Source organism: Moschus berezovskii, chromosome 22 (assembly GCF_049115385.1).
Source record: "Moschus berezovskii isolate FMDL1 chromosome 22, NW_MosBer_1.0, whole genome shotgun sequence".
NCBI classification, from domain to species: Eukaryota; Metazoa; Chordata; class Mammalia; order Artiodactyla; family Moschidae; genus Moschus; species Moschus berezovskii.
In genome coordinates this window covers 23,160,348-23,181,869 of record NC_142481.1, presented here as the reverse complement: position 1 = coordinate 23,181,869, position 21,522 = coordinate 23,160,348, and the positions used below count along the sequence as shown (strand labels likewise).

Genomic DNA, 21,522 nt, shown 5'->3' with positions numbered 1-21,522 from the left:
TTAGTGAGAACAAAAGACTATAAAACTGCACAGTAATAATCATGTGAGGTTTCCCAGGCAGGCAGGGCTGTGGTCGTACCAGCAGTTTCGGAAATGATTACCTTCTGGGCTGGAAGAGAAGGGGGGGCAGAGGCTCGTGGGATCCCCTGAGAAGATGAGCAGTGTAGGCCGGGGCTCCAGCCCAGACTGGGCACACACCCACCATCATCACCATCCACCCCCAGTGGTAGAGTCACTTCTCCCAGCCCTGCTGGGCCAGCCGCAGGTGGAGGTGGCTGTGCCATCCCCAGAAGAATCACACTAAGTTTCAACTTGCCATCCTCCCTATTATTTCTTTATTATCCTGAGGTGATTTTCAATATAAACCCACTCTTTCCGTGTAGCCCAGGAGTCTGCTGCTGTGAGTCAGAATGCCATGGGACAGTTGCGACTGAGCAGTGAGACCCTGGGCAAGTTAACTTCGGAGTGCACTCTGGTAACTCCCGAAGTTAAACCTACCAAGCCTGTGCGTGGGAGTGTGCTGCTCACCAAGGGCAAGGCAGAGAGCCACGGCTCTGGGTCTCAGAAGCAGCATCACCAGCACTCGTCCGAAACGCCCCAGGTACAAATCAGGGCTCCCCAGAAGGAGGGTTGGGATTCCCCCTCCTCCTTCCCCCTAGTTCCCCTCCTTCTCCTACCCCTCCTCCTCCTGGCATCTTGCATCTGGGTCAGCACAACCTCATTCCTACAGCTGCCCTGGCCAGGCAGGCCTGGGTACTACCCCTGTACCACTCCTGAAAGGAGTGTTCTTCTACCAAGTGTGAAGCAGGTCAGGTCCTGGCAAAGTGAAGATAAATAAAGCAAAACCCTGCACTCAGGCTGAACTAAGAGGGTGATGAGGGTGATCACCACACATTTTATTTGCAATAAAATGAGATTAGGACAAAAGAGGTATGTAAAAAGAATTAGGTTAAACCATACGAAATTGATATGAAATTGACAGTATTCAACCACTTGAGACCTCTGTTGCAACAACTTCATATGGTTCAACCTACTTCTAAAGGAATATTAAGGATGGAACCACTAATATAAATTGTGGGAGGGCTGCAGGGGAGTCTTGAAAAGTCATAAAGAAGCCAGAGTGTTTGAGTCATGTGCCGAGGGACTTCAAGAACAATCTCGGCTGAATAGCAGGGGCTGAAGCCAGAGAGAGCGGGTGGCACAGTGGATTGTTGGTGGGAACCAGAGTCAGATGAGTGCAAGCTTCTGAGATATTTGAAAGAAAGGGAGAAAAGACCAAACAGTCATTGGAGGAGCAAACCCAGGATCAAGAGAGTTCTTTCTGTGAAAGGAGGTAGAGGCACAAGCAGGTTCTCTAAAGATAGGAACTCCTGGAGAAGTATCAGATGATGATCTTCCCAAGAGGGAAAGAGATTCCAAGGAAATGTGGCGGGGAAGACCAGGATTAAGAATAGTTGAAGGAAATGGGTGCCATCTTCCTCTAGAGTCAGTAAAGGTGTGAAAATAGATACAGCTACTTGTGGGGGAAGCAGGGTGGAGAGTAGAAGTGAACAAATGTTTGAATGAATGAACAAACGTTTGCTGTTCAATACACATACCAGGCGTCTTCCACAGTGTTCCTACTTGAAACTTAACAGCAGTTATTCAAGTGAGATAGGAATCTTCCAGTTTACAGTACAACCCCCATTTTATAGATGAGGAAGTGAGACCCAGAGAGTAGATGATTTCCCCAGGGTCACATGGCCTGTTAAGTGGAGGGGCTGTTGAAACACCAGGCTTCCGGATTCCAGCTCCTGACCCTTCTCTCCCGAAACAGGTCTCCTCCAGCCCTCTCCCCTCGGGGCCCACGCAGCGTCGACTCAGTGTCAGTACCAGTGTTGGAGGTGATGCCGGGCTCGTGAGCTGTGTGCTCCCTGAGGAGCTGTTCACTCAGATCCTGGCCGACCGAATTCAGGTGCGTCCACACCTACCTGCGTGGAGAGGCAGGGCTTACACGCCTGTGCCCCTGCTGTCTGCTGAGGTTCTGAGCCATTGCCCACACACAGCAGCTCAGAACCCAGGGGCCTCGGAGAGGAAAGATGGGTTTCTTCACCCTCTTTTGTCCTTTTGATAGCCCTCCTCAGTCTCTGACCCTGGCTGTCTGCTGGCTGAAACCACACTCACCTTAAGGACCAGTGAGCAGAAGGTAGCACATTCAAAACACACGTGTATACAGAGTCATGGTACAGCCCTCATGAGTATGTTAAAAATCATAACGTGGAGCCATGATGAGTTAGAATTTGGAGTGATGTAAATTGTGGTAAAATAAGTGTTTACACAGCTCAACTGGTAAAGAATTTACCTGCAGTTCAGGAGACCCAGGCTCAATTCCTGGGTTGGAAAGATCCCCTGGAGGAGGAAATGGCAATCCACTCCAGTGTTCTTGCCTGGAGAATCCCATGAGCAGAGGAGAATGGGAGGCTACTGTCCAGGGGTCACAAAGGGTTGGATGTGACTAAACTATGACCACCATGTTATTAACTGAGAAAATCAGATTATTAAGTAGTATGTAAACCGTAATTATATTTCTCTAAAAATATTTATAAATGTATATCATACACATAATAAAAATCCTTAAAATACATGTTAACTGTGGTTATCTTTGGCTAGCAAGATGATAGGCTTTTAATCTTCATACATTTCTGAATTATTTTATAATGATATATGGCTCTTAAAGTCAGAAATACAGTAACTATTTCTTTTCATTTTGATTTTTCATGAGTGTTGTTTAGTTCAGTTCAGTTCAGTCGCTCAGTCATGTCCGACTCTTTGCAACCCTATGAACTGCATGCCAGGCCTCCCTGTCTATCACCAACTCCCAGAGTCCACCCAAACCCATGTCCATTGAGTCGGTAATGCCATCCAACCATCTCATCCTCTGTTGTCCCCTTCTCCTGCCGTCAGTCTTTCCCAGCATCAGGGTCTTTTCCAATGAGTCCGCTCTTCGCATCAGGTGGCCAAAGTATTGGAGTTTCAGCTTCAACATTAGTCCCTCCAATGAACACCCAGGACTGATCTCCTTTAGGATGGACTGGTTGGATCTCCTTGCAGTCCAAGGGACTCTCAAGAGTCTTCTCCAACACCACATTTCAAAAGCATTCATTCTTCGGCACTCAGCTTTCTTTATAGTCTAACTCTCACATCCATACATGACCTCTGGAAAAACCATAGCCTTGACTAGACCTTCGTTGACAAAGTAATGTCTCTCGTTTTTAATATGCTGTCTAGGTTGGTCATAACTTCCCTTCCAAGGAGTAAGCGTCTTTTAATTTCATGGCTGCAGTCACCATCTGCAGTGATTTTGGAGCCCAGAAAAATAGAGTCAGCCACTGTTTCCACTGTTTCCCCATCTGTTTGCCATGAAGTGATGGGACCGGATGCCATGATCTTCGTTTTCTGAATGTTGAGCTTTAAGCCAACCTTTTCACTCTCCTCTTTCACTTTCATCAAGAGGCTCTTTAGTTCTTCTTTACTTTCTGCCATAAGGGTGGTGTCATCTGCATATCTGAGGTTATTGATATTTCTCCCGGCAATCTTGATTCCAGCTTGTGCTTCTTCCAGCCCAGTGTTTCTCATGATGTACTCTGCATATAAGTTAAATAAGCAGGGTGACAATATACAGCCTTGACATACTCCTTTTCCTATTTGGAACCAGTCTGTTGTTCCATGTCCAGTTCTAACTGTTGCTTCCTGACCTGCATACAGGTTTCTCAAGAGGCAGGTCAGGTGGTCTGGGATTCCCATCTCTTTCAGAATTTTCCACAGTTTATTGTGATTCACACAGTCAAAGGCTTTGGCATAGTCAATGAAGCAGAAATAGATGTTCTTCTGGAATTCTCTTGCTTTTTTGATGATCTAGCAGATGTTGGCAATTAGATCTCTAGTTCCTCTGCCATTTCTGAAACCAGCTTAAACATCCAGAAGTTCACAGTTCACATATTTCTGAAGCCTGGCTTGGAGAATTTTGAGCATGACTTTACTAGCGTGTGAGATGAGTGCAATTGTGCAGTAGTTTGAGCATTCTTTGGCATTCCCTTTCTTTGGGATTGGGATGAAAACTGACCTTTTCCAGTCCTGTGGCCACTGCTGAGTTTTCCAAGTATATGTTGTACTTGAAAAGAAAACTAGATCATCAGAATTTGGGAGGGTTTGCTGCTTATGAATTACGGAAAACTAAATTGCTAAAGCGACTGAACTGAACTGAAATTGCTTACCAGGTCTTAGAGTTCTTTGTTTGCTTTGGTTTGCCAGAATGGGCCACAGTATTAATTGCACATTTAAGGAAACAAAAATTAGACTTGAATTTCCTAGAAGAGGAGGCATGTAATCACCAGAAATGATTCAGATTAAGGTTTGAACTCACTACTGCGTTAAAGGGACCATTGCTCTCAGCTCGTTTGAGCACAGTGGTCTAGCAAGTGTGCATGTCTTTCATGAACCCAGAGTAAAGGCCGAGACCACTGGTAAAACCCAAAGTAAGCCAGGAGAGCTGTGCTACTCATAGTACTGGCCTCTGATGAGATACAGAGTTTGCGCTACTTCCTTTATTGACTTCCCTATGAGGGAAAAAAATGGCAGCTAAACTAAATAGTATATGTACTATAGTATATGTACTGATTGCAGCAGTTGATTTCCTGACACAGGATTCTTGTCTCATCAGAAAGTGGTAGTAATCAGTCTCTAGCCCATGGTGGCCAGTCTGTGTGCTACACTTTTAAGTAACACTGCAGCACAGCCAAGGCCTGTTCTACAGTAGTTATTGTTACCAAAATCATTACGCTCCAAGGCAGGAAAACCACTAAGATAAAAACGGCCCATCTGCTGTCTTTGCTGCAGAGGGACACCTTTTATACACATCTTCCTTCCCTGTATTTCATGAATCTTCCCAGATTTTCACCTTAACATTATTTGTTTTCTTGATTTCTACAGAGACAGAATAAATCCTTTACTCTGCAGATACGTACGGCAAAGATCTTTCATGACTGCTGAAACATTTTTATTTTTCTCTCTTGTTTAATTACAGTCCCTTGAATCTAGCAGGTGGGATGGCAGTGGAACTTTCATCTGGGCCCAGGATCAATGGCAGCACGTGTAAAAGCAGCAGCAAAAGAAAAAGTAGCTTCCTTCTTGGAGAACAGATGATCTGTGGCCACAGTAACTGTTTGTGATCTGGTTTCAGCTGAGTGACTGCTACCGAGGAGTGGTGTTTGACAGCCTGGAGACACTCTTTGCCCGGAACACAGCTGCTGCCCTCCTCTGCCTGCTGAAGGCCATCGGCAATCGGGAGCACATCTATGTCATCAACATGGCCCAGGATTACGCAGCCATGAAGGCCCAGGAGAAAGCCAAAAATGAGCAAGAAGGTAAGGCCATACCCTCCTGGGCTGTCCTTCCCAAGCCCTCTAGGTCTTTCCTTTAAACAGAGCTCTAGGCTATTTACAGTCCTTCCCTGCTGTGAGCACCCATTAGGCTTATGTGCAACTACATCTACCATCTCATTGGCGCCCCACCTCTGCCCTGGAGGGTGGCTGGGAGTTCTTATTTCTACTTTGCATGCGAGGAAACTGAGACACGAGTGACCTGTTGAGAGATTACAGAAGGAAGGATGGAACCCAGCTCTTCTCACCATGGGCACCTTCCTCTTTCCCCTGACATCACATTACATCCCTTCATCTTCTCTGTAATTACAGCTTACCAGAGGGTATCACAGGGCTTCCAGGTGGCTCAGTGGTAAAGAATCCACCTGCCAATGCAGAAGATACAGGAGACGGAGGTTCAGTCACTGGGTTGGGACAGTCTCCTGGATGGCAACCCACTCCAGTATTCTTGCCTGAAAAATCCTATGGACAGAGGAGCCTAGCCGGCTACTGTCCACGTGGCTGCAAAAAGTCAGACACGACTGAGCACTGACTGGGAGGACCACATCTCAGGTCCCATCCTTACTCGGCTGTCCCATTCATTAATTCATTAGCTGGTCGGTTTTAAGCCCACTTTGAATTTCCTGTAAGACCACAGCAAAGCTTGTAACTTTAGGAAACAGTTTCTACATTTTAGCCTATCGTGTACCAGGCATTGCAGCAGACTGTGTACACTTAAAATGTCTTTAAAGGACACTTTGGGTCATTTAGTCCTCACAAGGATTATTGCCTCCATTCTACAGATGTGGAAAACAAGGCTCACAGATATCAAAAGTTTTACGTAAGATAAAAGAGCATATTAGTAAGATCTGTGTAACTCTGAATTCTTTGCTTTTTTTGTTATTCCAGTGGCCTGTAAAAAATTTTCAATGATCGAAAAGTACATACACACATACACAAAGAAAGTAATGTTAGCTTAAGTTCCAAATTTAGACAAAAGCAGACCCAGCAAATCTTGGCCCCCAAGGGAGAAGACGGCACTACCCCTCAGAGGCAGACAAAAGCAGACTCAGCAAATGTTGGCCCCCAAGGGAGAGGACGGCACTACCCCTCAGAGGCAGAATCCTGCTTCAGCCTCAGCTCCGGTCACATCACTGCCCTTTCTCACTCACCTGTGCCTCTGTCTTCCAGAACAGTCTGCACCAATCATAATGCTTTTCCTTTTAAGGAAATATTTACAAACACTGAGCTCTCTCAGTTCATAGTGAAGTGCAAGTCGCTCAGTTGTATCTGACTCTTTGCAACTATGCAGTCCATGGAATTCTCTAGGCCAGAATACTGGAGTGGGTAGGCTTCTCCTTCTCCAGGGGATCTTCCCAACCCAGGGATCAAAGCAGAACTCAAAGACTGCTTCCTTTTATTCTCATCCAGAGAATGACCAGGCATCTCTCAGTAATATTTCAACCTCCAGATTCCTAGTTTCCAGAAAACTCATTTCCCCTCAACAATCAACTTTTGAAAGAAAGTATCTCTTTTCATTTTCTCAATTACCTGTAGTTTTCACAGTTGCAGTATAGGTTCCTATTCCTTTAATCATTTAAAAAAGTCTTGAGGCAGCATACAATATTATTATATTAGAATCTAGTTGTCATTGAACATTTATGAATGTGCTAGGCACTGGGCTAGGTGCCTTGCATGATTGTTTGTTTGATCCCCACAACAGCCCTGTGAAGGAAGAATTATTCTGATCTGTTACTATCCTCTGGTAAGTGTTAGAGACTAAGAACTCAAGATATAGATCTCTGAGCCCAAAGCTCAAACTTAGGGAAGCATCAGGCAAGAATGTGGTGCCTGTGACATGTGCAGAAGCAGCCCAGAGCCTTTGTGCCAAGTGTGAACCACACTTCAGGACCTGGAATCTGCAGGGTGTGGAAGTTGACAGTTCTGTCACCTGAGCACTTTGGTGGCTTGTGTTAGTAATGGGTAAAGTCAGTGGGTGGTATATTACTTTCCTATTACTCCTGTAATACACTGCTTCAAACTTGATGACTTACCACAGATTTGTTCTCTGACAGTTATGGGAGTCAGAAGTCCTAAAATTGAGGTGTCAGCAGAGCCATGTTCCTCTGGAGGCTCTAGGGGAGAATCCTCCTCGCCTTTCTGGCTCCTAGAGGCCCTGTGCATTCCTCAGCTCGTGGTTCCTACCTCGCAACTCCGCCTCATTGTCCGCTCTTCTTCTCTGACCCTGACCCTCCTACCTGCCTCTGGTGGACCTCTGGGATTATATTGGGCCCACTCAGATAATCCAGGGTAATGCCCTAACTCAAGATCATTAATTTAATTACATTTGCAGAGTTCTTTCTGCCATGTAAGGTGACATATTCACAGGTTCTGGGCATTAGCACATGGATATCTTTGGGGCCTCTGTTCAGCCTACCACAGATGGAAACCATTGTGGGGACTATGTGAGTGCAGGAAAGCCCACCAGAGATTAGGCAGGCCACCTGTGGAACCTGCCGCCTCTCCCTGTCACACACGCACCACAGCCTGCTTAGGCAGGAGCTAAACCACTGGGGTCCCCGCAGCCAAAGTGGGTGGGTGAGTTTTTCCCACCTTCCTGTTTGTTCCCCACAGAGCACAAACGCAGGGAAGCACAGAAGAAAGAGAAGGAGCGTCTCCAAAACATGGATGAGGAAGAATATGATGCCTTGACAGAAAAGGAGAAAATAATGTTCAACCGCGAGGTTCAGCAAGCCCTGCGGGAGAGGAAGAGGAGGTCAGTGTCCGGGGCTGGTCAGAAGGGACGCTCTGCCACTGGGGGCAATTTCCGTCAGGCACACGGCCCATCCTGGAGACCAGGGTCACTGGGGCCGGGAAGGAGGGGGCAGTGGCCACAGGAGACCTGGGAGGATGACTTGCTGAGAGCAGAAACAGGTATATTGCACAACCAGGGTGCTGGTTGCTGCAGCCTTCCCAAGTCTCCATTCTGCTGTCCTTCCTTGTTTCTGAGGGACATTTGGGACCCAGGGATAGAGGCTGTAGTTTAAAAAGAGGTGGGGCTTCTGGCCCCTGCACTGTCCTGGGCTCCTGCTGGTTCCCTGAGAGCTACGGCTTATCAGCCTCTGTGCTCAGGTGTCCACAGATGGTGACCTGGGGGGCCACTCTTGTGATGTGGGCATGGTGGTTGCCCTCCATAACTTAGCCATTTCTCCTCCTTTCCTGGCCAGCGTCTTGGCCTTTGGTGGTGCTGTCCCTCCCCTGAGGTCTGACTGCCACTCCCACTTGCTCCTCAGCCTGGGCAGTTCACCAGAGACCCTGGGCAGGCTCCCAGGCCAGTGCTCTCAGCCACCTTCTGTGCCCATCCCTGGCGACCACATGGGACTGACTGAATCCCCTCCATACCACCCACGAGACTTGGCCCACGATTTCATGCTGTCTCAGATACAGGTGGGCAGTGTCCTGTCCTCAGATCTTCAGACATGCCAAGGGAGGGAGGGGGGTCTACTGCCTACCCCTCCCTAGGATTCCAAACACTGGTGGGGGGCAAGATGCTCCCTATAATTTAATCCCCTTTTCTCCTCTCCCCCTACCTCCAGACTCCTCCCACTGGACCCCAAGGAGCTTTTATGCCCTCTACAGTATCAGTATCTATATAGCCACATCTCCTGCATGGTCTCCTATAAACATGCCTGGGCCTCAGGAATCCCAGCTTTGGGATTCCAAAAGAATCACTTTTTTTTTTTTTTTTTCTCATTCAGGTCATTTACTTTCAGGCATTCATCTCACAGGGACCTTAGAAATGCAAATCTGATTCTCAGAGCTCAGCAGTGACTTGTTTGTAGCACACACACACACACAAAGTGATGAAGTCACAATGAGTCCACTTCAGTGAGCAGCCACCGCAGCCAGGAACAAGCAGGGATTCCCAGAGATGGAAACAAATGGACTCCGTATCTTCAGAAATGCCATCCCCTCCACGCTTTGTTTATACGTGGTGCCCAGGCTTGGTGCCCTCTCTGCCGTTAGCAGCGGGGCAGACAGGGCTGAATCCATAGCTGGAGAGGGAAGAAAGAGAGAGAAGGAGACGAACGTGGCCTTCAGCTCTAGCACCATGGCTCCAAGTGGGCCAGAGTGGGGACCACTGTGAAAAACATCATTTCTACTTGTCTAAACCTCAGACATGACTGTAGAAAGCTACATCTGTACTGATATCAGAACAATCTTTGAAAGTTGTTTTTTAAGGGTGATAACATCCAGCTTATTTACAGCCCTTGCCTCACTCTCCTGTGAAAGGAGATTGGAATAGAATTAAAGATCAGTTGAGAATTCCTCTTAGTTGAGCTTCTGTTATCAGTTTTACTAAATGACGATTCAAAGATAGATGTGAGCCATCCTTTCCTCCTGTCTTTCCTTCTTTTCTTCTCTGTCCTTCCATCTTCCTTCCTTCCTATAATATCCATCTTTCTTTTGCTCTTTCCTTGTTTTTATGCTCAATAAAGCTCTGCGCCATATTCCCCCACCAGGTGATCTCAGCAGGGGAGGGGCTCGGGCCGGGCCCTCTGAACTCTTGTTTTCTCTGCCTGACTTAATGAAGGGAGCTGGAGAGACTGGCAAAGGAGATGCAGGAAAAGAAGCTACAGCAGGAACTTGAGCGACAGAAGGAAGAAGATGAGCTAAAACGGAAGAATAAAAAGCCAAAGCAGGGACCCGTAAAGGAGGAGCCGTCCATGAAGAAATCTCAGATACCAAGCCGGCAGGTAGCATCCCTCCCTCGCCCATCAGTGGCAGGCAGGTGCAGAGTGGTCCACCACCACAGCTAGCATATCAGCCCAGCACATCTCCCCTCCAGAAAGCTGACCTAGGCCTGTGTAGACTCTGTGGTGGAGCAGAAGGCAGGAGGAGAGGGATCAGCATTTTCTGAGCACTGACTGTGTGTCCCGTGCTTTCTTGTGCTTCCCATAATCCTGTCCTGTGACATCCTGTCCTTCCTCAGAGGTTCAGAGACATGAACCCCATCCAGAATTTAACAGGATGAGCTGTAACAGGTGTGTGTGTGCCCAGATCTGACTCCTTCTGATGTCTCCTGCAGCCCCCTGGATGGTGTTACACAGACTGGTGGCGAAGAGCTGTTTGCAGTGAGCCACCAAGTCAGTGTGTTCAACCGGGAGCTGATCCTTGACCACAGTCAAGGGAGAGGCTCCAGCATAAGCTGTCCTTGTGATTATCAGTCTGCCTGTCCCGTCTCTGCCCACTGTGATACACGGTACCCAGGCTTGGTGCAGACTGGCCAGAGCAATGTCCAGGGTGGCGCTAGTGGCTGACGGTTGTGGCTAGTTGGGGTGCACAGTGGCCACTCCAGCCCCAAGAGTTCTGAGGGTAAAACTAAAGCCAGACTCCCAGACAAGGTGCAGACTGGTCCCAGGAGGCAGATGAAAGAGCAGAGGAATCAGTGTCCAGGAGTCACCATCAGGTAGAGCTCAGGAAGGAGCAGGTCTGAGCACTTAAAACTTAGGCACCAAAACAAGGATAAGAAACAGGCTCCTGCAACCTTCCAAATGCAAGTCCTCCCCTCAGTAGGCGCTTCTTCCACACTCAGTCCACTTCCACTTGAAACAGGATATTTAGGCTGAACTCTGTAGATGGGAACATACAGCAGGCACCCAGCCCTCCCCTCCCCTGCACAAATAAGGCAATCTACCCACACCAGGAGACAGTGTTGTTGGTGCTGTTGTGTCAGCTCTCTCCAGGCTGTAGAGACGGACATTTAGGGGGAGCTGATGCAGTGCAGAGAGGGGATAACCAGCCTGGGCCTCTCATGCCTCCACACCTGAGCTTAGGCAAGAGAATAATGTCACTGGGCTGAACTGGACTGTATGTCATCAAAGAACGACCCCAGACCTGTGAAGCCTCCTGGAGGGTTTCATCAGGAGGGGAGAAAATCAGAACCCACAAAACAGTAAGAAAAAGAATAAGGTTGGTTTCTCTCTGCAAGGGTCATTAGATAAAATACAGATTTGTTTAAGAGGCTGGAGTGTAGCCACATTCTGAAATCCTGTCTGTCCCAAGCAGCACTGATTAATCTGTATACATAATCTGTATAATTTTAATAACTTGGCACTATGAGATCTTTTACTCTGTGACAGACACTGTTATAAGCTTTTTACATGTACTCACACATTTAATCTTCAGTGGTCCTCTGGGGTAGTTATTAATATTACTGTCAATATGATACAGATGGGCCAGAGATGTGGATTGCTCACCGATGGTCACACAGCTAACCATTGTGAGACCATGTTTGGACCACTAAACCCAGTGGCCTCTCCGGAGGAAAGATTTGTCTTGAGCTTCTTTTCCTGTTGATCCTTCAGAGCAGCAGCTCTCAACCAGGAGTGAACATTACAGCTGCTATGCATAATGCCAGGCCCCAGCCAGCTCTATGACAAGGAAGGACCATAGAGCAAATCTTCTGAGAAAGGCCCCCACACAATCCATAGTCACAGCCCTGGTGTCTATGTGAGGGGCTGGAATCCTATGAGGCCATCTTACAAAGCAGAATGCCCTCTTTTTCCTTCTTTTGCGACTTGCTCTCCCTGAAAGAACTGTTTTAAGAATGTTCTATGTGTTTTTGCTTTCTAGATTCTTACCTTTTCCAAACTAGATGTGAAGATTGACGCGGTTGAAAGAAAAGTGTCCGTCAGAGAGCAGGTAGCTGTGGAGAAGGAAGAATGGAATAAGAGGAGGAGGAACCTCCTGTCAGATACCAACAGACTTTGGTTTCCTCTTGTTCAGGAGCAAGAAGACAGTGAGGGGGACCTCCCGAAGGACACTGACAAGAACATGGCCCAGAAGTTTAAGACCTTCGAGCTGACCCTGAAGGACATCCAGAGCATCCTCACGTACTGGGACCGGAAGCAGGGAGTTGTGCTGCATCACATCGGCGCTGAGGACATGAGCCATGAGGACGGGACCGACCAGCGCCAGGTTCCCTCCGGGGGACGCCGAGGCCGCAAGGACCGGGAGCGGGAGCGCGCGGAGAAGGAGCGCGCCGAGAGGGAGCGCCTGGAGCGGGAGAGGGCTGAGAGGGAGCGGCTGGAGAAGCTCCGCGCCCAGGAGGAGCGCAGCGACGGAGGCGAGGGCGAGGAGGAGGACCACGAGGGGAAGAAGGATCTGGGTGTGCCGTTCATAAACATCCAGACGCCTGACTGCGAAGGCTTGAACTGGAAGCAGGCCCTGGAAAGTGAGAGGCTTCCTAAAGGGGAACAGGTACAGACTTTCCCCCAAGACAGAGATGTAACGGGTAGCCAGGTAGCCCTGCAGAGCTAGTCCTTGTAAATGTGTTTTCAACACAAAATCCAGATCCCCTTAATTCCATTCATCTCTGATGTCCCTTTGTATATAAATCAAAAATGGCTGAAAGGACCTTTTTCTATGTGATGAAGTATCCACAGGAAGTTCCACAGATCTAAACTATTCCATCTAACCTTGTAAAAAGCCACTCATAAAGTTAATTTTAGTATTGACAATACTGTGTTATGGGTTGTTGGCAAGGCAGGTATACTTCGGGGGTGATGCAAATGGCTCAACTATTCTAAAATTTCTTTCCCATAAGCTTCCACCATGACAGAAATTATACGACCAGACAGCTTCTTATTCCTAGAAACACAAACATCATATTCAGAAACCCTTTGGCAGTGATTTGGAGGGGATGGTTATTATAACCTTTCATCCCGGGACAAACGTTTTCGGTGAGACACCAAAAACAAATACTTGAGGCTACAGGTCATACAGTCTCTGTCCCAAACACCCACCCCCAACAATGGATATGACTGGACATGACTCTGTTCAGATACGGCTTGATTTACAAAAGCAGGTAGCAAGCCAGATTTGAACAGGGGGCCGCAGTCTACCCACTGGTTTAGTTTAGTATTTATCAGAAATCAGATGCAACCTTAAAAGCAGAGAGCAGAGCCTGAGAGGAACCGTCAGTTAGACTTGTTTAAAGAACTTCCTGCCTCTATTAATTTAATAGGGGATGTAAATTATTCATCCCTTTCCTCACAGATATTCTGAATCCTGGGAGTTAACTCTAGCTACATGTTAGTCAGGAAGTGTCTTCAACTTTCTGACACATAGAATTAGCAACACATGAAGATAATTACTTGCTTGAGCTAATAGTCTGTTTGGTCCACTCAGGTGGCCTCATGGTTGTGATGACAACAATTAATCAAGGGATAGCATCCTTTTTCTAAGGGTTTTCCAAGCTGAGGAGAAAATTGCTACCAGATTTTCAAGCCATCTGCCCTGGATGGCTCTCATTCATTATATATCAGAGTATAATGGGAAATGCTACAGAAATCAGTTGACTCTCTCAAGTTTCTTTCTTAACTTCTCTCTTCATTCCCATCTTTCACCCCATTCCCAGAACTTTGATGCACTTTTTTTTCCTTTGCTGTATATGACCTGCTGTAGCCCTAACTCTCTTTTGCCTTTGAAAAGAAAGAACACTTAAAGGTAGAAGAAATATTAACAGGGGATCTGAAATAAATGAAACAGCTCTATACCATAGACATCAGAATATTAAGAGATGTCCCCTTTAAACAGAGGTTTGAGCCCCAGCTGCGTGCTAGGCCATGTGCTATATCACCCTAGTTCCAGTCCTAATGAACTTTACAGTCCAGTTGCAGAGATAGACTATCAACGAATCATAATAAAGTGACAAAGGTTATGATAAGAGAGGGAGCCTGAAGCCCATAGCTAGAGCCCCAGCTAGGTCTGGACCTGTGGGGTCTGGAAAGACCTGCAGAGCTGTGTCAGAGGCCCTTTACACACCATCCCTGACACATGCCTATATCAGGGCGTCTCCCGAGAAAGTTGAGAGAAAGGAAGGAGGGTCTCACCGTCCTGTGCTCTTTCAGGGAGGCTGTTAGGGGTAGCCTACCCTCTACACCAGAAATTCATCTTGATATTTTCCTTTAGATCCTAGACATGTTGGGCCTGGGTTCCTCTGGACCACCTATTCCACCCCCTGCTTTATTCTCAATCATCTCCTACCCTGTGAAGCGGCAGCCTTTGGCCATGACAGAAATCCTGAAGCATTTCGTGTTTGTAACTCCACCCTCTGAAGACCTGTCCCTGATGGAGGAGAAAAGAGAAGTGGAAGCAGAAATAGAGCTTTCAACCACCCCAGGCTCCTCAAAGGTAAAGGGAGAAACTTATCCTCCTGACCTTGGCGAGACTTCACATGGGCCCTCCATGTGGCCAAAAATTGAGCCCAGGGTTGATGTCAAGCTCACTGGGGTGTTTGCCTCCACTCGCTTGGGATTCCACCGGAGCCTCCCTAAGCTGCACCTTCCTGGGTCTGACTCTTCCTATGCCCCCAAGAAGAGACTAAAAATGACACTTGTCGATTCTCTCTGAAGCCCATTTTCAAAAAAAAAAAAAAAAGTGAAGCTAGGTCTTTTAAAAAGGTAACAGAATGTATTGTGAAGCTAAGGTAATTCACACAGTGCAGAAGAATACAAGAATCAACAGACACAAGGAAATACACACCATTAGAGAAAGAAAAGACTATTAAGAAATTATATGGGGAAGATTGGATATTTTGGATAAAGTTGCTTTTTATCTCCTTGCCTGATACAGTGCAGTAAAAGTAATTCCTCCTAGATTAAAAGGATAAGTTATCAAAATGAAATCATGTAAAAGAAAATTTACTTTTACATATATAGTTAATGGAATAAATAAAAAAAGAAAAATAGATTTGACTAGTAATATGAAGAATGCATGGATATTGAAAATTACAGAGGGGCTTTTTATTCCCAAAGGAGTAGTTCAGTTCAGTCGCTCAGTCATGTCCAACTCTTGGTGACCCCATGGACTGCAGCACGCCAGGCTTCCCTGTCCATCACCAACTCCTGGAGCCTACTCAAACTCATGTCCGTAGCATTGGTGATGCCATCCGACCATCTCATCCTCTTTTGTCCCCTTCTCTTCCCGCCTTCGATCTTTCCCATCATCAGGATCTTTTCCAGTGAGTTGGTTCTTCACATCAGGTGGCCAAAGAGGAGTATGGGGGCCAAAATTTGAATCACCTCCTAGCCTTCTTCCTAGAAACCATGCATGTTAGCAAAAAACACAATCAGCAGCAAATAAAGTTATCTATCGGCCCTACTTACACCTCAATTAGGTAACAGAGAGCCCCAAACTTCACTTTGATAAGTAAATAGACAGTCAACATCAGGTCTCAGCATTGGTGAGCAGGCCTTACTTGGGCAGAGTCCAATAAAAAGGTAAAAAAAGAAAATATTGCCACCATCAGAGGTGACTGTTACACCAACTTCTTTTCTGAAATTTGAACCTGAAGGGGAAAGAGTTTAGCTTTCTTTAACTTACACTTTTAGAAGGAACTCAGGCTCATCTCCAGTACATGAAGGAAAGCTCTTCTTTCTAGGAGAATGACAGCTGAAATTATAGAAAGAATGGTAGAATTAGAAAGGCACCGTTCTGATATCCCCAATGACGTACTTGATTGAGGAGTACCAGGGGATTCCTGGAGTGCTGGTTTGTTGGAGAACAGGACACTCGCTCTGAGTCAGAGCACCATCCCATGGATGGCTGGCTGGCTGCAGAGAGGGAAGTCTGCTTTGCTATGGCCAAGATCTGCAAGCATCACTGCAGCCACACAGACACCCTTTGCATATGTAATCAGTCAACCTGACATCATTTGTCTCCCACCGTGACGAAGTATGATGTGCACAGCATCCTCTCTGAATCTAATGAAGTTTTTAAATCTTTTTTTCAGCTTACATGAAATACAAGAAATAAGTAAGTTTTAAGGGACACTCTGAGAACAGTCAAAAGATTTGCAGACTATGGAATGTTCTGTCATGATACAGATTTGGTCTATGAAAAGAATCAGTGTGATTGGGAGGGAATGAGAAATCTAGATTAAAAAAAAAAAATACTAAAGAAGCACAACAACAAAATACAGTATGGGAACACACTCCAGGCCAGCTTCAAGCTTCCTCTGGGGCTTTGGCCCCCTTTCAGGGAATGGGGTTCCAGGGAAAGCCCTAGACTCCTCTCCACGCTTCTGTCCTATGGTAGTGTCATGGTCTGGGCCCTGCCATTCTCAGCAGTCACCAGCATCTTGAATCTGGTGAGGTCACCCCAGACTGCAGGCAGCGGGGTCACCCCAGACTGCAGCAAGGTCACCCCAAACCACAGGCAGCGTCATGGGCATTCCTGTCTCCTGCTTCTGTGGTCGTTCGATGAATGTTTAAGACCCTGTGCTCACTTTCAATTCAAGACCCAGGAGGAGCAAATCACCTCATCTAAAGGGAGCAAACAGAAAACGAAAGAAAAAGAGAAAGAAAAAACGGATCAGCCACGTGAGACTCAGAAGGAGAAACGTCGAATGGCCTTCAACAGGAAGGGCCTTTCTGCAGGAACTTCTGGAACCGTTGCTCCGCTGTCGGACGTAGAGCAAAACAACTTATCTGGGCAGCATTCCCAGGAGAAATTCACCAGGTGGGCCTCGGAGCCACCCGGGGAGGGGAAGGCTGAAGCTCCAAACGAGGGTGTGGCTGTCACAGCCTCAGACGGGAACCGGGTTGTCCTGACTGTTAAGGACCTCCATGGCGGTCAAGGACCGCCATGCCTAACCGGACTTCTCCCAGCAACAGTCCTGTCTTCTCTTGGTCCAAAGGAAGCATCCTCACAGTAAAAGCATGTGTGGTCATTTTCAGGCTGAATCATTTCCGGTGGATCGTGCCTGCCAATGGTGAGGTGACATTGCGCATACACTTCTCTTCGACCGATCTTGGAATCTTTGACCAAACATTTAACTTTGAGATCCTTGGAACTCACCGCCAGTACCAGCTTTACTGCCGAGGTGTCTGCACTTACCCATACATTTGCCAAGACCCAAAGTAAGTGTATTTTGTTCTTAAAGAAAAGATTGGCAGATACATTTTTTGTTTTCCCCCATGGGACTTTGAACAAGGCGTGTCTTAATAGAAATGTGGAACAGGGGCAGCATCCCAGGCCCTCTTGTACTGGGCTCCAGAGCCACGGACATTGATTGAGTCACAGCAATGACACGGTACCATGTGGCTAAAATAGAATGCTAGCAGATGTGAAGAGCAAGGGGATAGCTTCCTGTGGCAAGTTAGTTTGTTTATTTAACTATTAAGCAAATATAAACTATTAAGCAAATATATTTGCTATAGGACTTTTATCCTGTAACCTCAGTATATGTGTGTATCTCCACAGGCAGATTTTTTTCCTGAGTACCAAACACTGAGCCTCTTATGCACCACATAAAGGCCCCTGACTTGAGCAAGCCAGGGGACTTTTTATAGCTTGTACACCTAGAGGAGTTTTTTTTTTTTTGCAATTCTCACCAAGGGGCTACGTCAGACAGGGAACTCAGAAGCTAGTTAAGATCCACCAGAACTAGATTTCCTTAGGGTTTCTCAGGACGTTTTCCAGCTAGGCACACTAGAACAGGAAGTCCAGCTCAGTTTCATCATCAGCCCCATTATGAAAGACACTACTGGGAATATTTTTTTCTCAGGTTCAAACTGTACTGTCTTCCCTCAGGATTGGTTCCATAAATGTCCTCAAATTAAGTCATTCCAGAAATGTCCTCAAATTAAGAGTTGTTCTGTCTCCAGACTCCTGGCCCCTTTGCTGAACAGGGAATGTTGGGTTCATGAATACATCATGTGGAGGCATTCAGACACTTCTCTCCTCTGCCTCCTCTGTGTTCAGGGTGGTATTCCCTCAGCGGAAGATGGACATGAAGGCAAATGAGGTCATCTTTAAGAAGTATATTGTGAGCATGGAGAGGTTTCACTTCGGACCACTGCTTTGTGGGAAATCAAGAGATAAGTGAGTGTTCCATTATTTCAAAGCAGATTTCAGACCCCTGGGTTGGACACATGAAGAGTCCAAGCCAGGGTTCCTGTGTATTAACAGTAGATCCAGCTCTTACTGACATTACCTCGGGTGGTCCTGCACCACAGACCAGGAGAGGTAAGTTCTCGTGCCCCAAGTTTCTGCTAAGCTCTCAAGTGATTGAGGATGCTGTTTTCCCAGATGGGGTGGCCTGGAAGAAGACCCAGTTTGGGTAGGGGAAGGGTAGAAAGTAGAGTTTACTTAGGGGTGTGTTCAGTTAAGATGCTCGAGAGACACAGCTAGAAGCCATGGAAAGCAAGGCATAGTCTATACGGTTTTGGTTCTCAGAGGAGAGTCTGTTTCAAGAGAAAAAAAAAAATGCCATGGGTCTGATGAGATCACCTAAATGAGAGTACACAGTAAGGCAAGAAGGACCATGGATGAAGCCCTAAAGAATTCCACCACTCACAAGAGATAAGAGGGCAGGGGCTACTGGTGGAAACTGGGAGAGCACGGTGTCCTGGAGCCACGAGAAGAGGGCGTGGCCATCCATGTTGACTGTGGCAGGGAGGAGGGAAAGGTGATGACATCAGCGTCCATGGGGCTTAACAACGCGGAAGTCATGGGACCCTCTCAGGGGCTTTCTGAGGATGAAAACCTGAGTAAAGTGAGTTGAGGAGTGAGTGGGAGGTGAGAGAGCAGAGACAGAGTGTGAAGGTGGTTCTTTGGAAAAGCTTGACTGTAAAGGGAGATGGAGGCAGCTGAGGACAGGAGGGAGACCTGGAGTGCGGGGAAGGCTGTTTGTTCACTGATGTTCTTAGGATGTTTAGATGTCAAGGGGGGAAGTAGGGAGGAAGAAGCTAGAGTTTCCAGCGAAAGTCAGGGCGGTGAGTGGTGCACCTTCCTGAAACAACACGAGAGGTGGAGATGCTGGCTTTGCCAGGAAGAGGGACCATCATCACCTTGGAGGAAGGTGAGATGGCTTCAGGTGCAGGTAGGGTCACAGATTTGGCTGGAATGGTGAGGAGGTTCCCATGCAACCATTTTCTCCATAGTGAATGATGTGAGGTCATCCCTAACAGTGAGGCAAGTGGAAAGAAGTTTAAAATGTTGGGAAAATGGAGAAGGTATGAAACAAGTTGTGTGCAGAGTAGGGGAGGGAGAATATTAGAGAAATAGATTAAGATTATCTGGCAGAACTGGGGGTCCAGCTAAGGTCAATGGTCATAAATATTTAATGATACAGGTGTTTTTTTTAGTCATATATAAGTTGCTTATTATATAAGCAGGAAGGTGAGACCAAAAACAGAACTAGGATCTCAAAACCTAGTTGAGATGTCTTAATTCCATCTAGCATTTATTGTGATAAGTGGCGAATGACTATTTCTCTGCTTACTTGGTGAAATTAATGAGCCAAGTTGGTTCTCCATTCCCTTCATAATCTCCTGTTTATTTCCTAAGATATTGGACTAGAAAATGAAGTTGAAGAGAGTTGACTGTTGATGGAGAGGATCCTTAAGACCCAGTAGAAAGGCTTAGACAAGAGAAGGGGTGGGAGTCAGGTTGATGGACGTGATGTACATCCATCAGCAGCCGGAGGTGGGATTCAGGGAAATGATGGCCAGTTCAGAGAGGCCTGTGTTCAGAGCAGCACTGGAATTAACCAGGATATGAGGCCAGACAGCAATGATCCAGGAGGGCAATTAACACTAGTCTCTAAACGAGTATCATTTATCTTTTTAAGTCTTGCTGAGCCTCAACATCCTCATCTGCAGAACGGAAAAATAATAGCGCCTACTGCACAGTTTTGGGAAGACTGAACTAGAGAGTACACATGTAACTTTTAGCAAAGTGCTTGGTGGCGATCATTAACAGTGAGATGTGAAGGCCACCACCTCTCTGGCCGTTACACAGAGAAAGCTCTGTCTCTTGGATTTAATCTTTGCCATGCCTTCTCCTTCCTTTGTAGACTGTCCATTATAGACTGTCCAGAGAGCTCTTCAGACTGTCTGTGGGCACAGTGGGTGCCATGCTTTCCTGACCTGCGCTATAGCCTCCAGTGATGTGTGTGTCCGTTGATGTTCCCTGTGCCTTCTCTGGCTGCTCTTCTGTTCGGGACCATTAACCGGGCCGTTTCCAGTGCTTACAGCACCCCCACCCAGTGGGTCTCTCCCTAAAGTGCTGGGGAACAGAAGCAGCCCTGAACAGTGAGCAGCGTCAGACGCATCTATGTCGAAACAGTAGCATCCTGTGCAAGTGTAGGAGAAGGTGGTAAATGAGGTCTTCGCTAAGCTATGAAATAACAGGTTACTCAAACGATCATCTCTCTTGGAAGCATAAGCACTGGAAGGATAGAGCTTTCATAGTTAGAAATCTTTGCTGTAGTAACAGCTGCCATTTATCGGGCACTTGTTTTCAGCTGTCCTTAGAGCCTTAGGCACTCTATCTTGATATCGAGAGTATCAAATATACTCTTGATATTTCATTTGACACTTGACATCCTCAGAGTTTTTATCATCCCCTCTCAAAGATGAGACCAAGGTTTGAGGTGGGTTTGTGGGGGAGTCATCAGGTCACAACTGCAAGTCTTCACCATAAGGTTTGTGTTCGTAGCCTTCAGGGCACTGCTTCTGTGTAGCCACTTTATCCTTCGAAATCGCCTTGCACCTCACAGTCTGCTTTTCTACCTAAATTCTCAGCCAGTCCTCACATCCGCATCCCTAATTTTTGTTCACTTCCAGATACAAGTCCTCCTTGTTCCCAGGCAACATGGAGACACTGACAATCCTGAACAGCTCCCCAATGGTTGTGGAGGTGTTCTTCTGTTTTCAGAATGACATCAAAGCAAACACCTACTTCCTGGAGCCCATCAACATGACTCTGAAACCCAATGAGAAGCAGGTACAGTCACGTGGAAACAAGTCTACCAGGGCAAGGCTTTCCTTTGAAGTTTGAGGCCTTGGCACCCTGGATATAAATGTTCTTTGTTTTGACTCTCCCGTTAGATGCTGAATGTATGGGCCTACCCTACTGCAGTCGGTGTCTTTGAAGACAGCATTGTCTGCTGCATCAAGGAGAACCCCGAGCCAGCTGTCTTCAAGTTAACCTGCCAGGGTGTCCGCCCAGAACTGGAGCTGGATCCCAGACAATTGCATTTTGACCGGCTCTTGCTGCACAGGTCAGAGTTCTAGATAATTCCAGGACTGGAATGAAATTTAAGGAACATTTA

The 21,522-nt window shown here is 46.8% G+C and overlaps 1 protein-coding gene across 1 annotated transcript in view; it reads left to right on the top strand.

Annotated features, from left to right (window-relative positions):
- HYDIN (HYDIN axonemal central pair apparatus protein) overlaps nt 1-21,522 on the top strand; it is a 415,120-nt gene that overhangs the window by 337,765 nt on the left and 55,833 nt on the right. The window contains exons 42-53 of the mRNA XM_088830541.1: nt 384-601; nt 1,817-1,954; nt 5,219-5,402; nt 8,031-8,172; nt 9,991-10,153; nt 12,033-12,659; nt 14,373-14,594; nt 16,702-16,922; nt 17,141-17,323; nt 18,168-18,287; nt 21,035-21,194; nt 21,299-21,471. Coding sequence (XP_088686667.1) covers nt 384-601; nt 1,817-1,954; nt 5,219-5,402; nt 8,031-8,172; nt 9,991-10,153; nt 12,033-12,659; nt 14,373-14,594; nt 16,702-16,922; nt 17,141-17,323; nt 18,168-18,287; nt 21,035-21,194; nt 21,299-21,471 — 2,551 coding nt within the window. The remainder of the gene's footprint in view (nt 1-383; nt 602-1,816; nt 1,955-5,218; nt 5,403-8,030; nt 8,173-9,990; nt 10,154-12,032; nt 12,660-14,372; nt 14,595-16,701; nt 16,923-17,140; nt 17,324-18,167; nt 18,288-21,034; nt 21,195-21,298; nt 21,472-21,522) is intronic.